The 17141-nt window shown below is 46.2% G+C and overlaps 1 protein-coding gene across 1 annotated transcript in view; it reads left to right on the forward strand.

The window, feature by feature from the left end:
* AK7 (adenylate kinase 7) overlaps positions 1 to 12065 on the forward strand; it is a 59416-nt gene extending 47351 nt beyond the window's left edge. The window contains exons 15-18 of the mRNA XM_024568260.3: positions 4460 to 4657; positions 7478 to 7698; positions 10037 to 10195; positions 10924 to 12065. Of these exons, the coding sequence (XP_024424028.2) occupies positions 4460 to 4657; positions 7478 to 7698; positions 10037 to 10195; positions 10924 to 10962 (617 nt within the window). The 3' untranslated portion in view covers positions 10963 to 12065. The remainder of the gene's footprint in view (positions 1 to 4459; positions 4658 to 7477; positions 7699 to 10036; positions 10196 to 10923) is intronic.
* The last annotated feature ends 5076 nt before the right edge of the window (positions 12066 to 17141 follow it).

Consider the following 17141-nt stretch of genomic DNA (forward strand, 5'->3'; position numbering starts at 1 on the left):
TTTATCTCCTGCTCTAAGGAGGACAGAGAGGGCAGGGCTTTCCTACCCATACAGTTCTTTTTAAAAGATTTTCTTTATTTATTTTTAAAAAGAAGGGAAGGGAAGGAGAAAGGGAGAGAGACAACAATGTGCGAGAGATATATTGATTGGTTGCCTCTCACACAACCCCAACTGGGGACCTGGCCTGCAACCCAGGCATGTGCCCTGACTGGGAATTGAACCAGCGATCCTTTGGTAAGCAGGTTGGCGCTCAACCCACTGAGCCACACCAGGCAGGGTGCATAGACAGTTTTTTTAAGTAACTTTAACTCAAAATAATCAATATATACCATGGTGGGAAATCTTGGGGTGTCCTGCCCCGGGCCTAGACACTTGTAATCCAGAAGGGTGCGCTCACTTGTGTCAAAGTCCCAAGAAAGCCGGCTCACGGCCATCACCCTCTCCTCCTCTTGGTCCAGGCCAGCTTACAAGGAAGCGCAGGGGAGCACGGAGACCCCCAGCAGGCAGCCATCCTCAGGGATGGAGGGTTATGGCGGGAACGTGAAAGGGGTGGGTTACCTCAAATGTCCCATTCACGCATGTGTTGGCCTTCCAGAAAGTTAAAAAGGAAAGTCGATTGCTCTCAATAACCAGGTCTAGCCAGTTCATGAGAGTTTATCACTTCTGGGCAACGCGCATTCATCGCAAACCCTGTCATAAATCCTCATGCCCTCACTGAGGCGTAAATAGATACCATTCGGCTCAACTAGCCATTCCTCTCACACCGGGCAGCACGGGGCCCAGGGGCTCCTTGAGCCTTCCCACCGTCCTGCAGGGCGGAAATGACTCCCTTGTTTACCGTTCCAGATCCAAAGCCCGGTGACTCAGCCAAGTCCACTTCACTGGGGCATAGCAGGGCTCACGTTCAGACCCAGCTGTCCTCACCCCACTGCCTCCAAAACCCAGAGTTAAGGAAAGCCCTTCACAAGACGAGGAAAGAGAAACAGAGGGAAAATGACACAGGATTCTGAATCGTGGTCCGCCGGGCTGCCCTCTCTTTGTTGGACACAGTCCAGACATGTCTCAGATGTTATCTCTTTGGACTGTTTAGTATGTTTTTGGTAAATTACTCTCTTCCCAGAAATTATTGTTGTGTTTTGATCTTCCTAAAAGCAGTTACCGCACGGTCTCGTTGGCGCCCGCAGGGTCTTAACGTACGGAGATGACTGAGTAAACACACAAGAGGTGAACGCCACTGGAAGAATTTATGTTGTTTCCCCAAGGGAAGGGGGCATGCAGGGCGGCAGGAGGAAGTGCCAGGCTCGGGCAGGAGGCAGAAGCAGGAGGCAGGGGCAAATCGAGAGCACAGCCTTCCCTGGGGTTTCCGTGGGAAAGGCAAGGCAGGGCAGAGTAAACAGCTTCTTTAGAGGACTGGATGGTTGGCATAATTCCAGAGGGCTCAGGTCTCTAGTTGCCTGGTACCATGCGGTGGATGGCTTCGGGCGGGGCGGGGGTGGGAGGTGGGGGAGGGGGCAGCATTGGCCTGGTGTGCATTACATAAAGGGGGGGCAGGAGTTAGCTCGCATATGGGAGGCTTGCTTCCAATTAAGTTGTTGACTGTCTTCAGAAGCCCGCTAGCCCTGGGAGGGGCAGCTGCCCCCCATGTCGGGAAGGCCCCCTCTCAAGTTGTCAAAGCACCTTAAGATACGGAAGGTAACATGATTAATACAGGCACCCATGCGTGTTTTGAGTGGTAACACATTGGAACCTATGGTAACCTAGCCCTGGGGTAAATCATCACATTTTACCTCTGCTCTTAGCATGTGTCCATTGTGCTTCTATTCACACCTCCTGGTTGAAAGAGGCAAGTTGAAAGTTACCCCATCAGACGGATATGGAAACATTTGTTAAAACTCAGGGTTTCACATGACTCCAGAGAGCCAAATACAGTGAGTGACAGTTTTGTTTCGTCCGATCTTACCAAGCAGAGATCTACTCCTTGCTATCCACAGTCGGCCGGCACAAGAAAAGCAGACATTCTGAATAATTATCTCAAGGTACTACAAAATCCTGAAGTTCTCCCCAAATCATAAGAGAGAAAGGACTCTTAAAAATATGCCACCTAGTAGGAAATACATGTCATCATATTAAAATTCTTTGCATATTGGAAGCCAAATATGTCCGTCATTATTCACAATTTGATTAACTGGAATCTTCTACCTCCTAATCACTGGAAAAAAGATACAATGTTATATTTTGAAATTTGTAGATTATTAACAGAACTTTCAAATTCTTTAAAAATTTATTTTGAGAGAGAGAGAGAAAGATCACCTTGTTGTTCAACTTATTTATGCATTCATTGGTTGATTCTTTTTTTTAAATTATATTTTACTGATCATGCTATTACAGTTGTCCTGATTTTTCCCCCTTTGCCCCCCTCCACCCAGTACCCCCTACTCCCTCAGGCACTCCCCATACCATTGTTCAAGTCCACGGGTCATGCGTATAAGTTCTTTGGCTCCTCCATTTCCCATACTGTACTGTATACCCCCATGGCTATTCTGCAACTACCTATTTGTACTTCTTAATCCCCTCACCTCTTCACCCATTTCCCTATACCCCCTCCTGTCTGGCAACCATCAAAATGTTCTCTGTATCCATGATTCTGTCTCTGTGCTTCTTGTGTGCGCAGTTTGTTTTTTAGATTCAATTGTTGATAGATATGTATTTTTTGCCATTTTATTGTTTGTAGTTTTGATCTTTTTCTTAAATAAATCCCTTTAACATTTCATATAATAATGGCTTGGTGATGATGAACTCCTTCAGATTTTTCTTGACTGGGAAGCTCTTTATCTGCCCTTCGATTCTAAATGATAGCTTTGCTGGGTAGAGCAATCTTGGTTGTAGGTCCCTGCTTTTCATGACTTTGAATATTTCTTGCCAATCCCTTCTAGCCTGCAAAGTTTCCTTTAAGAAATCTTTTAAGAGAGTCTTACGGGGACTCCCCTGTAGGTAACTAACTGCTTTTCTCTTGCTGCTTTTAAGAGTCTCTCTTTATTGTTTACCTTGGGCGTTGTAGTTATGATGTGTCTTGGAGTGGGCCTCTCTGCATCCATCTTGTTTGGGACTCTCCGTGCTTCCTGGACTCTTGCAAACTTTGAAAAACTTAGTTTTCACTGTCAACACACGAAGCAGACAATGTTCACAGGTGTTCCGTATGCCCCATGGGCACACCCCGCTCTGGGCCTTGCAATGAATGCTTTTTTTTTTTTTTTAAGATTTTCTTTATTTTTAGAGAGAGGGGGATGGAGGGAGAAAAAGAAGGAGAAAAACATGGATGTGGGCGAGAAACATCGATCAATTGCCTCACATGCCCCCAACCATGGACCTGGCCTGCAGCCCAGGCACGTGCCCTGACCAGGGGCCAAACTGGCAACTTTTCAGTGTGTGGGAAGACACTCACTCCACTGAGCCACACCAGTCAGGGCAGCACTCACTTTTCTTGCTCATTCGAGAAAGCATATTCGAATGCAATGAAGTGAGAATGGCGTTATCATGTGGCAAACCAATACAACTGTGGAATAAAAATCCAATCATTCCCACGCTCTCCCAGGCTTTTTTGGGATAGCTGAGCTGTTTATAATGTCCATGGCTGCTGGTCTGGGCACCAGGGTATTCTGGACCTGCTGAGGACATCAGAGAACAGTAACTTGCCTAGAAAGTTAATTTCACTGACCTGCATTTTAATCGTTCATCCACTCCCTCAACCATCCACTGAACTTGTACTAGAAGCTGGAGAAGCAGCTGCTTTCACGGTTTAAAAGAAGAGCACAGGTGGGTGGAGTGATGCTGTGGTCGATATGGCCCATGGGTCTGAACTTAGTGAGGCGCTGGCCATGTTGTGTTGGACATAGGTGTTTCATAGCCAGCGGCATAAAGTGAGGAAAGGGCTGCACCCGTGGAGAAGTACAATCTCAAGGGGAGTCCCCGTTTTTATTAATTTGGCAAATCAGCCATCAAAGCATGTTGCTCACAGCCACCGATCTCTTTGGCAATTGACTGGGAAGTCGATGATGGATATAACAGGGTTATTAAAGACTTGCTATTTGCAATTTCTGCTGCTTTTATTAAAGGGAAGGAAGGGGGGAAGGAAGGAAGAAAAGAAGGAATGAAGGAAGGAAGGAAGGAAGGAAGGAAGGAAGGAAGGAAGGAAGGAAAAGAGTGAAGGGAAGGAAGAAAGAGAGGGAGGAAAAGAAAAATAATAAATCCTACAGACACCAACTGGCTGGGCCTCAGAGGGCAGTCTCTGAAAATATCCCTGGTTTGCATGTTCTTACCGTCCACGTTGTCAGGCCATTTGCAGCTACATGAGGTCTCAGTGTTGGCTGCCAATCAGATGTTTTTTTGTCAACCAGCACCTGCTAGTTATGTAACCTGCACGGGTCACCGGGTTAACTCAGGAGCCTCTCCTTCTCCCCAGAATTTGTCTGTGCGCTGGACGCCTCGGATGAGTTCCTCAAGTTCCGGGTGATGAATCTTCCCGAGAGCTTGGTGGCGGGCACCCACTACAGCCAGGACCGGTTCCTCCGGGCTCTGAGCAACTACCGGGACATCAATACCGAAGATGAGACGGTCCTCAACTATTTTGACGAAGTGGAAATCCACCCGATACATATTGGTATGAAATGAACTCAAAAATAATGTGAATGCGGAGAGCCACTGCCAAATGTCAGGACCTCCCAGCCAACCCCAGAGCAAGTCTCTGGCCAGGCTAGGGGAGGGTGGAAACATTGGAAAATCACAGGATAAATGGGGCGCTTCCCCTGGGGGGTCCTCATTGAGAATTTGGCGGTAGAGTGTTATTGTTACATGAACACCTATGCGTACATTATGAAGTAGAATACCAACATTTTAAAGGGCATTTCAAAGAAGTGTGTTTGCTGCCGGCTGCTTTGGGCCATTCCCCTGTCTTCCCTGGGGACAGTGTTCCATCACGGGAGCCTTGTGGACACAGTGCTCCTCACAGAGCCCCACCTGGCCTTTAGACTGGCCAGCTGACCCCCTGTGCCCCCCACAGCTGCTCAGAAAAGCAAATAGTTCTTCATTGTATTTCTCCGTGTTTCCTCTGAACACTTCACTGGGAGCTTAGCTCACAGCCAGCGCCCAGGAAACATGGTTTCTCATCATCTTCACCATCACCATCATCATTCGTGACTCCAAGTCTCAAATGTCATAGCTGTTTCCTCTCCCCTTGGCTTGGTGAACCCCCGAACTTCCCTTCTGGTTTTCTGGGCATTTGATACTTCCTCCTCCATTGGTGAGAAAGCCTTGGCAGGAGCTGAGTGGCCAGGCCGACCCCTTGGGCCTCCAGAGGCCTCTCTTCACCCCCAAGAGCCAGAAGGGGCCGCATTTGGACTCTGGAGCATTGGGAGGCTTAGAGCTAAGGTCAGCGGGACAGCCGATTCCAGTTCTGGCTCTGCCTCGGTTTTCTCACCTGGGAAATAGGAGGATAATCCCTGGCCTGTAGTGTGTTCCAGGTGGTAGGGATAGCAGATAGGAAGCTTCTGGCACTTTGAAGGGATTTCAGCAAGTGGTAATTTTGTTTTTACTACCAATACTAAGGCATAAAATGGCCTACTAAGAAATAAAAAAGATGACACTACTTATGAATTTACACCTTTGGAAGTGTTTGGGTTTGGCCCCCCGACTGTGTCTGTGTATGCTGGATTTATTTTACATATTTTACATGTAAAGCAAAGGGTCTGATACCTAGTACTATGGGAAGTCCTTTACCCTGGTTAATGAGAGAACTAAGAAAAAATGGTGAACAAATTTCACAAAAACAGTAATTGTCATCTTTTCAGTAAAACCCCAGAAATCACTTATGGAAAGGCCAGGAGAGCCCCGGGGAGAAAGGTTGAGAGGCACAGAAATGACGGGAGGAGGGAACGAGTGGCCACCGTGTTCCTGGCTCCTTCCGTGCCGGAACTCCATGCTGGCAACCGGGAGATAACGAAAGCAAAGGGGAGAAATGTATCGTAAGGCCAGGTGTGGGGGGAGGGGGTCAAGGTCAGGAATGCAGCCTGGCCTCGGAAGGGTCTGGAAGGGTCTGGAATGATGCTGGCGCCCACATTCTCTCTCTGCATCTCTGAATTCCGCTGCTATGTCACGTCCCTTTCCTCTCTGGCTCTTTGGACCAGAATCTCTCTCCCTTCCCTGGTTCACATGGTGGCCGGGGGCTGCCCCTGGTCCAGAGTTTCCCTGTTACACTGGAGCCGAGCCTGGAGATGGACATGACTTTTGGTCCTCGTTCCACATTCCAAGAAGGGCAAGCCAGAGGCCACTCGGTGCCCCTGTGGTCAGGTGCCCATCCCCACCCACTCCAAAGTTCCCCCCTGGGTCAGAGCAGAGGACAGCATTGTCCTCTGCAGGCCCCTCCTCCAAAAGAGAGTGAACCTTTTCCAAAATGTTTCAGAGCCTTTCCAAGTACATCAAGGTTGTAATTACTCTACTAGAAGAATCAGAGGAAAATATTTAAATGTCAGAGTTCAAGCACCTGCAGATGTGAGTTTCGGTTTTTGTCTTTTTTTGGCTTGTTTCTACCCACTGACTGATACATTGGCCCTGTTCTTCCCATCTACCCATGTCAGAATCTGGCAGTGCCTTTGGTCTAGGTCAAGGTCATAGGGTAAAAACACGGGGAGGGGAAGGGAGCATCACCCTGGCTGTGCTTGGGGGCCGGTGAGAGGTTACCGGGAGGAAGGTCTGGAGGCGCTGAGCTCCGAAATGCATCTACTGCACACCCCCTGTGCAGACACCTTCCAAGAGCACCCGAGAGAGTGGTGTCCAGTTGACTCTTTAGCGACTGAGGGGACTTATGGGTACCCACAAGCCTTTTCTTTTTTTGTCCTTGCTCCTGACATTAACATTAGTCATATAGTCTGGAGTTTGGACTTCTTCCTGTTCAAGTAGGCTAACTGAAATGGTTAGTTTAGTTTAGTTTTTTGTTTTTATTAATAAATTAAAACCATGTCCCGGAATAACCGATTCTCAGAAACAAAACAAAAGAAACCAGGAAATCACCCAGTCTGGCCTTCAGCAAGGGTAGGACTTCCTTCGGTGGAAATCCCCATTTGAAGTGTTCCAGTCTTTGCTTGAATGCTTCCACGGTGGAGAAGTCACTCCTTTTGAGGAAGTCCATTCCCCCTCATCCATCCACTTAAATCAACAGTGACTGTCAGAAACGCAATGACCGGGGCCCATTCCCCCCACCCCCAACCCCGTGTCTGCCGGACATCAGTCCGACATTTGCCGGTGAGACAAGAAACTCTGAACTTGGCTGGCAACTGGACAAGGAAACCCCAGTGTGGTGACCCACGTAACTCACCATCACAGGTTAACAGTGATAAACAACTGTCCGAGTATGGTCTCAGAACGCATAGCAGGTGGGCCCTGAACATGCTGTGCTGATCTCCTTCCTCTCTCCTGGTTTGGAAAGATGTAGGAAAACTTGAAGACGCTCAGAACAGACTCACTATCAAACGGCTCATCAAGGAGATTGGGGAGCCTCGAAATTATGGCTTAACCGATGAAGAAAAGGCAGAAGAGGAGCGGAGGGTTGCTGAGGAATGCTTAGCCAAGGAGGCCGCGGTGCAAGCAGCCCGTGAGCGCAAGGAAGCCATGGAGAGGGCAGAGAAGATAGCGCGATGGGAGGAGTGGGTGAGTGAGCGGGTGTGGGTGGGCTTGGGTGCACCTGTGCACTCCCCCTCCCCCACAAAGCCTTTTAGGCCAGTTACACGTCCCATCCCACTAATAATGTCACAGAAATACCCCCAAACAAGTTTTGTTTGTTTAGTTATTTGTACCATTTTAAAAACGATGCCCATAATCATTTGCTTAGTACAGCTAAGTGCAGTAACTAGCCATTGCCAGTGGTGTGAATCACACGCGTCTCTGTAGAGGTGGGGCGTTTTTGCTGCATGTCAGCCTGCACGCAGGCGGTCCGCCTCATTCTACCGTCCTCACCCCCCAGGTCACCTCCTACAACAGCACTCAGAGACGCAGGGCTCCCCACTCCCCACCAGAGTTAGCGGGCTGCGCCCCCCAACTCCGCCCCACCATCTCCAATCTCTTCCCACACAGCCTTCTAAAACACAGGTGCTCTGTGGCCATTCTCTGCTCAAACTCTTCACAGGCTGCCCACCGCATGAGATGACAGTCCAAACTCCTTCTCATGGCCCCCCAAGGGCCCCGGTGACCTGCTGCTTCTGCGACTTCCCAGTGCATCGAAACATGTGCCATCTGTGTGACTAACTTCCTTCTTTTTTTTTTAGTTTTTACTAGAAATCACCTTTCTAATGAGGCCTTTCCTGGACATCAGTTATATTTAAATTTTCAACTCTTGCCTTTTCCCCAAAACAAGTCATATCCCCTTTTATGCTTTTTTAATTTCCCTCTTTGCACTTATTCTATCTAATGTACAGAGGAAGGAAGGAAAGAAGGAGGGAGGGAGGGAGGGAGGGAAGGAAGGAAGGAAGGAAGGGGGGAGGGAGGGGAGGAAGGAAGAGGGTCTTTATGCACACACCTCAGGGTTCCTGATTGTCTCCTTAGCATACATTTCTAAGGTTTGCTGGGTCAAACGCTGCTTAATTACCTGGTTTAACTTTTGATCTCTATTTCTAAACTACCCTCCAGCAAGGGTGAACAGGGTGTTTACCAGTGTTTCCCCACACCGCCTCCAACACCGCTTTTTCAATTGTGCTCACACGTGCCACTCTGATAAAGAGAAACTGATCTCGTGGTTTTATTCATTTCTCCAATCACAAATTTAATGACTTTTCCTCTGGTAGTTAGGAATTTACATCACCTCTTATGCACGTTTTCTCTGCCCAAGCCCGAGCTGTGTATTTTTTTTTCTTAGCCTTTTGCAAAAACAACTCCTGGTAAGGTGATGTAAGAAAAACAGGAATGGCCCCAGGAGACAACAGCCTCCTGCCCTGTCCAAACCCGGCTCCACTCTCCTGGTTACTCCGTGTCCCAGTCTCTCCGTCTGCTGGTTATTATCTGGAAAATTAAGGTGATTGTGGCACCTACTCACGGAGGAGCCGTGGCGGTTGGAGTCAATACGTGTAAAAACATGCAGACGGTGCCTGGCCAATGGTGCGCGCTCCCATAATCTCTTGGCTTTTTATAGTTTGTTGCAAATAGTTTTTCTCATCTCATCATTTAACCTCATTTATGGGGTTTCTTCTGGTCATAAGAACATTTATGTTTCTATGTAGTCAAATCTATCAGTCTCTTCCCATTTTGATTTCTGGGTTTGCTATCTTGCTGGGAAAGACCTCTTTCCAAAAAAAAGAAAGAAAATCAGGACTCTTTATCTTGCAAGTGGCAAAAAAGTACATTTAAAATGGCTTAGAAATAAAGAAAATTGATGGATTCACATAACAGAAAAAGTCCAGAGGGAGGGCCGGCTTCAGGCAAGTCTCGAGATAAGTGGCCCAGGTGATGTTCCCGGAGACCAGGGACTTCTCTCTCTGCTGCATCTCCTGTGTCGGTGTCCTCCCAGGGCTCTTCCTCAAGTGTTCATGGGCAGGAGGTCGGCTGGCCTGGTGGGCTTCAGTCCCACCTAAACCACTAGGCTGAGAAGGAAGATTTCTCAAAGGAAATATGGAATTATTTTTCCCAAGGAAGGGCGGCTGTGCGCTGAGCAAGAGATAACACGGGGCCACCGGACCCATACCTTAGACCTTCTATGAGTACTTCCGTGACTTTCCTTTCTCCTTCCTGCCTTCCCTCCCTTTCATTCCTTCCTTCATCTAGGCAGCTAGAAACCATTTTTGTTTAAGAAGCAGAGTAGGAGTCCAGTTCATTATTTTCTAAATGCCTAGCTCATCGTTAACACATACTCGCTGCTGGCTGGAAATGCCATCTTTATAGAAACAACGTGGCGAACATTTATAGCACCATCTAGTTCTGAGGCTTTGTGGGCTGAGTTGTGCGAAGGTGTTCTCCCTTTCCTGACTGTTCACCCCGCCCCCAAATGCTCTCTTTGCAGAATAAACGACTAGAGGAAGTGAAACGCGAAGAGCGAGAACTCCTGCAGGCGCAGTCCGCCCCCCTGCGAAACTATTTAATGACCTACGTCATGCCCACGCTCCTGCAGGGGCTCAGTGAGTGCTGCCAGGTCAGGCCGGAGGATCCTGTTGACTTTCTGGTGAGAGAGAGAGGTGTTTTGTTGTTGTTGTTGTTGTTTTAATATCAGTTTGGAAATAAAATGTACCTGAATCTAAATGGGAAGCCAGTTGACATAGAGAAATTGTGAGTCTGGTATTTGGGAAGTAGCCTCTGATAATTTCACAGTTTATAACAAGATTAAAAATTTTTTTTATTGAATTTCTTGGGGTGACATTGGTTAGTAAAATTATATAGGTTTCAAGTGTACAGTTCTACACTACATCATCTCTACACTGTACTGTGTGTTCACCACCCAGGGTCGAGTCTCCTTCCATCCCCATTTACCACCCCCTTTACCCTCTCCCACCTCCCCCACCCCTTTTCCCTCTGGTAATCAGCTTACTCATCTGTGTCTATGAGGGTGTTTTGTGGATTTTTTTTGACTATTCCTTCATCTTTTTTTCACGAGCCCCTCAACCCCCTTCCCTCTAATAGCCATCAGTCTGTTCTCTGTATCTATGGTCTATTTCTATTTTGTTTGGTTATTTTGCTCATTAGATTCCATACATAAGTGGGATCATATGGTACTTGTCTTTCTCTGATTAGCTTACTTCACTTAGCTATTTTTATTACTCAATTGAAAGTAAGATTTATGTACTTTTCTTTTTAATTATAAACATTAATAGTACAAATATGAGACTTGTAAATATCTTGTAATACCTACTAATTGTAACCTTGCTTTTTTTTTCTTCTTTCTTTCACTTACAGGCAGAGTATCTCTTCAAGAACAATCCTTCAACACAGTGAAGCTGGAAAAACTTTGTGCCATGACCCTTTACAGAGCTAGAGATGACTTTGACATTGTAATTTGAAAAACTGCATTAAAACATGCTTTCCCAGTTTTTGGAAAATTATTTTTTTTTCCTGCAAGCAAATGTTTTATTAAGTCACATCATTCTCAAAAGCTGCGTGGCACTGATGACTTCTTCATTAAAACTATATTGGGGAGGCAAAGTTGGTAAGGCGTCTGTGACACAGCTCATGGGACGAACGTTGACTTGATGTTTCATTCTTAGTCTAAGTAGGCCGCACGCTGATGTTTCTGGTGATTTATAGTATGGAGAAAATCAGACTGTGTATTATTTGAACATGTGGGCTAATTAAAGTGTACAATTTTTCGCGGCCCAGATACCAGTGGTATTAGAAATGGAAATAAATCAGGACTGTTTATGCTTTGTTGAGTCACAGTAAACCAGATGTGATTGGTTTCCACAAGGCTGCTTTTTGAGTTCAGGGTCAGTAACCAGTATGTCAGAGAGCCTGGAGACCTCTTCGTAGAAGAATTCATGTAACAGAATGAGTAATTCTAGTATTTGCCATAATTAGAAAATTGTTGAATATTTTTAGCAAACTAACTGTACAATGTAGGCATAAGCAATCAATCCGATGGTCTCTTCCAGCTCTGAAAGCCCTGTAATTCCCAGAATTACACTGAATGAGAAATTTGTTTAGGTTTATTTTAATGGCGTATCTCTTTGATCCCTTTAGATAGTTATGTGAATATACTGTGCTATTTTTTTTTTTTGTGCCCTGGATGGGGAGGGCACTATTTTTTTTTATTGTGGTAAAATACACACAACATAAAATGTATCATTATAAGCATGTTAGAATGTATAACTCGGTGGCACTAAGTACACTCACAGCGCTGTGTACGCACCACTATCTAGCTCCAGAACATTTTATCACCCCAAGTGGAAACCCTCTACTCATTAAGCAGTCACTCCCCATTGTCTCCTCCCCACCAGCTCCCAGCAACCACTAATCTGCTTTCTGTCTCTGTGAATTTCTCTATTCTGGACATTTTAAATAAACAGAATCACACAATACGTGGCCTTTTGTGTCTGGCTTCTTTCACTCAGCCTGTTTTCAAGGTTCACCCAAGGCATGTGTCAGTACTTCATTCCTTTTTGTGGCTGAGTAATATTCCGTCATGTGGAGAGAGCACATTTGGTTTAATCATTCATTTGTTGATGGACATTTGGGTTGTTTCCACCTTTAAAAATAGTGAATACAGCCGCTATGAACATCTGAGGTCAAACTCTTGTTTGAACACCTGGTGTCAATTCTTTTGGGTAGGCCCGTAGGAATAGAATTGCTGTCATGTGGTAACTCCATGTGCGACTCATTGAGGAACTGCCATACTGTTTTTCCACAGTGGCCGCAGCATTTTACGTTTCCAGCAGCAGCGGAAGAGGATTCTAATTTCTCTGCATCCTTACCGACACCTGTTATGTGTGTGTGTGTATTTAGTAGTAATGAAGTGTGTATCACATTGTGACTAAGCATCCTTCCATGGGCTTGCTGGCTACTTATACATCTTCTCCGGAGAAAGGTATATTCAAGTCCTTTGCTCACTTATTTGGGTTGTTGTTCTTTTATTATTGAATTATATGAATTCTTATATATTCTGGATATAAGACACTTATCAGATATATGATTTGCAAATATTTCCTCCCACTTAGTGGCTTGTCTTTTCACTTTCTTGACGGTCCCCTTTAAGGTACAAAAGTTTTTACTTTTTAAAAAAATATTTTATTTATCTATTTTTAGAGAGGGGGAAAGGAGGGAGAAAGAGAGGGAGAGAAACATCGATGTGTGAGAGAAACATCGACTAGTTGCCTCTTTCATGCCCCAGATGGGGACCTGGCACACAACCCAGGTATGTGCCCTGACTGGGAATCGAACCCGTAACCTCTTGGTCTGCAGGTTGGTGCTCAATCCACTGAACCATACCAGCCAGGGTAAAAGTTTTTAATTTTGATGATGTCCAATTTACTTTTTTTTCTTTTCTTTCACTGGTCTATTTTTGACCCTTATATTTTAATAAAAAATACTAAGTAAATAAAAAGAACACATTTTCAACAGTTTGAAGTCATTAGTCTTTATAATAGTTACCTTTTCATGTCTTCCTGACAGTTACATTTCATGACAATGCTTCTTACTTCACTGAGCAAACCCAAGCAATCGGAAGAGAGTCTGTCTGCTTCTCACCCCTCCAATCTAGTGTCCTGGCCCAAGACACTACCTTCTCCCACCTAGACTGCTGCTGTCACCTTGCTTGCTCCTTTCGGTGACTACTTTCAACTCATCAGTAGGGGTATTTTGTTGAAGCAGAAACCAGGTCTGTTCAAAGCCTTCCATTGCCTTCCCCTCCCACACGGAGTGAAAGGCCAAGTCCTGACCTGGATCTGGGAGGCCCGATACAGCCTGTGCCCTCAGAAGCTCCCTGTCTCCCTCACTTCAAGCCTCGTTGCCGAGTACAGTCTGTTTGGGGGTCTTAGTCTGAACTACTTGGTCCACGTGCTCACTCTCATTTTATCCTCGCTCAGCTCAAACAGCCCCTCCTCAGAGGCCTCCCCACATCGTCCTCTCTGTGACACTCCAGTTTCTTTTCTCTGCTCACCTTGACCTCATTTTATCTGCCTACGTGTCTCTTGTCTTTATCTCCCACCAAAATGTACACTCCATGAGAGCAGGGGTTTTGTTTTGCTTCTGTGTATCTCTAGAGACTAAAAACGTACATAGCACATGGTAGAGGTTATAGTAAGTATTAGCGAATAAAAGCTATTCAGCTGAATTTTTTTTTGCACCGCTATTTTTTTTTTTTTTTATAACTAATTCCAACCTTCAGTCATTGTTTAGTCCATATGGCTGTGATGGGACACTTAAGTAACTCAGAGGGTCACCCAGAGGCTTCCCTAGTACCACTGAGGTAGAAGAGGGTATGGGGGGATAAATGGTGAGGGAAGGAGACTTGACCTAGGGCAGTGAGCATACAAGACAATGTACAGATGATGTATTATAGAACTGTACACCTGAAACCTATATAATTTGTTAACCAATGTCACCCCAATAAATTCAATTAAAAAATTTAAAATTAACCAGAATGTGATACAAATTCTGTATTTAGTACATACAGACCTTAGGTGCCACACAAAGTAAGTTTGGCCAATAGGGCAGGCCAGCGTTGAGATGCTCCCGGTGATCTCCGCCTGCAGGTGTTTGTACCTCTGAGTAACCTCTTCTCTGAGTGTGGGTGGAGCCTGTGGTTGCTTCGATCCAAAGGAATATGGCAATGCTTAGGCCACGCGAGACTGCGGACGATGCTAGCAGGCTCTACTGTCTTCTCCACATAAGGAGCTCTGATGAAGCATGCTGCTATGTCAGAGAGGCCCACTTGGCCAGGAGCTGAAAGGGCACTTAGCGAACAGCTAGCAGGACACTGACACCTTCAATCTAACAGCTTCTAGGAACTGAATCTGCCAACGTGTTGGGAAGCGCCCTGCCTGGTTTCAGAAGCTGTAATCCCCTGTGATGAGGCAGAGTAAAAAGACCTTGGGACCATAAAAGTTAGGAGACAAAGCTTATCTTCCTGGTAGAGGCGCTGCCTCTGCCCACTTTACTTCACCCTGCCTGGTCCCCAGTACATGACCAGTTAGCCAATGACTGGTAAGATTCCTCAAGGGAGGGACGACCTAAGACAGGCATGGCCATGAGGGAGCCCTCAGGGAAGGACTTGGGGGGCTATGGAGCAACAGGGTGGACCCTTGCCCCTCGGCTTTGACAGGGCCTGAGTCATTCTGTCTGCAAGAAGTCTCCTAATCTCTTGGCTGCCTTACTTCCCCTCCCTGAGCCTGAAACAATGCCGGAGGTGGGTGCGCCCTGTGCTGGAAAGGGCGTTTCCCCGGGGCAATCAGGCCTGAGAAAGAATGCATGAAATCTTGTGAAACCTGTTTTGTTAATACCCTCAATTTAAATGATAAGGGTCCGAGCCTGAAATGAGTTTGTTTCCCCAAAGTTTTATGGTTCTTTAGCTATCTGACCCTGACTCAAAATAAGCCCTCAGAGTTCTTTGAATGTTATCTATTTGATTATTACTGCCTGACAATGATTGATGAGCTTTCCATATATGCCCTGTATTCCTATGCAAATCAAGCCAATAAAAGCCTGTCAAGGCAAGGGTCAGGGGGCTCTCCTCTTGAGAGTGGCCATGCCATCCCTTTTCCTCCACAGGACTTGGTAGTCCGTGTGAACTTGTCTCGTCTCAGCCACAATGCCGCGGACACTGCTTGCTGGTGACCGTGTCACCAACAGACAGGGATGGAAGTGAATCCTCCAATGGGAGGCCTGCAGATGAGACCCCAGGCCTAATACCCTGAAGGCAGCCTTGTCGAGAGACCCTGCAGCAGAGGACCCAACTAAGCCATGTCTGAATTCCTGACCCACAGAAACTGTTTGATAACACGTGTTGTTTTAAGCAGCTTAAAGCTTGTGGCAGTTACTCCACAGCAGTAACTAATCCAATAATTAATAGGCATTAGTACCTCCCAGAAGATGACAATCTGTGCGGATCACTGTTAGGGACTGAATGTTTGCATGCCCCCAAATTCATGTGTAAGCACTACCCACCCCCCACCCCGTGTGATTGTTTGGAGATGAGGCTTCTAGGAATTAAGATTAAGTGAGGTCATAAGGGTGGGCCCAGATCCAGCAGAATTAGTCTCCCTCACACGCACGGGAGCAAACGTGCAAGCGCTTTCTCTTTGTCTCTGCCCTGTGAGGACACGGTGACAACACGGCTGTCCACAAGCCAGAAGAGAGCCCTTATCAGAGCACGGCCGTGTTGGCACCAAGATCTCTGGCTTGTCAGCCTCCAGAAGTGTGAGAAATAAACGTCTGTTGTTTAAGCCACTCATTCCGTGGTATTTTGTTATGGCAGCTCATGCTGAGATAATTACGACTGTTTGTTTGAGCCAGATTAACTGCAGAATTGAAATGCCCAGGCCAATCTAAGTTGTCTCTGGCCAGTCACAACATAATTCTTTAAGTGCCAGTATGTGCCAGGTGCTGTTCCACGCTTTGGGCTTACACTAGGTACTAAACAGTGTAATCCCGGTGTCTACCTTCATGGAGCTTATATTTTAGTGAGCATGACAGAACAAATAATTTAAAAGATTAACAAGGAAGTTCTGGTTATGTGGTAAGGACTATAATGCAAATAAACAAAGTTTCGATAAGTGGTCTGGGAAGCCATCCAGGAGGCGGTGACTCTGACGGACTGAGGAGGCAGTACTGCAGATGGGGACAAGTGTGGAGGCTCAGAGGCGGAAGGGAGCTTCACTTGTTTAGAAAAAGAAGACAGGCCAGGAGGGTTGAAGCACAGCTGGGAAAGGGGAAGAGTCTGGGATGAGGCTGGAGAGAAAATCAGAAGCCTGATTACGCAGGGCGTTGAAAGCCACTGTTAAGTTTGGTTTTATCCTAAGAGCAACTGAAGCCATGAAGTTGGGTTTGGGGTCAGGGGTGATAACATCTCTAGCGTGTTCTGAAAATCCAGCTACTGTACGGACAATGGACAGGAGAAAAGCAGGACTGAAGTGGGAGGAGAACCTCGGCTACGACCACGAGGGTCTCAGAGAAGACAGTGGCTAAGAGGGAAGTGGCAGAGGAGACGGAGAGGAGGGGACGGATTTCAAATGGATGTGGGAGGTGGAATCAGTGGGACTTGATCACAGATTAGTTAAGGAGGGAAAGGTTGATCACAGATTTGGTCAAGGAGGGAAAGGAAGAAATCAAGGATACTGATTTACTGCAGAAACTAGCAGAGGCACCGGTTTGGGCTGGTTCTAACCAGCAAGCTGTTGTGGTTCTTTCTTGCATGCAAATGGTAGACAATGCATTCTTCAAAACATAAACTAACAAACACCTAAAAGGGGAATGAGAATTTAATGAAAAACAGCTCAAGAGTACAGCACTCATTTGATAGAAGTGCTTATGTTACTTTTACTCAGTGACTCATAAATCTGGCTTTTGATTAAACTTTTAAAAAAGTAGGTACCATTAATAATAAACAGTCCAATGAATCACTGTACTTTATTTTTGGGGTAGAAACCTCCATCGCACACAGTGCCTCCAATTATCACCCCCTC

Source organism: Desmodus rotundus, chromosome 7 (assembly GCF_022682495.2).
Source record: "Desmodus rotundus isolate HL8 chromosome 7, HLdesRot8A.1, whole genome shotgun sequence".
NCBI classification, from domain to species: domain Eukaryota; kingdom Metazoa; phylum Chordata; class Mammalia; order Chiroptera; family Phyllostomidae; genus Desmodus; species Desmodus rotundus.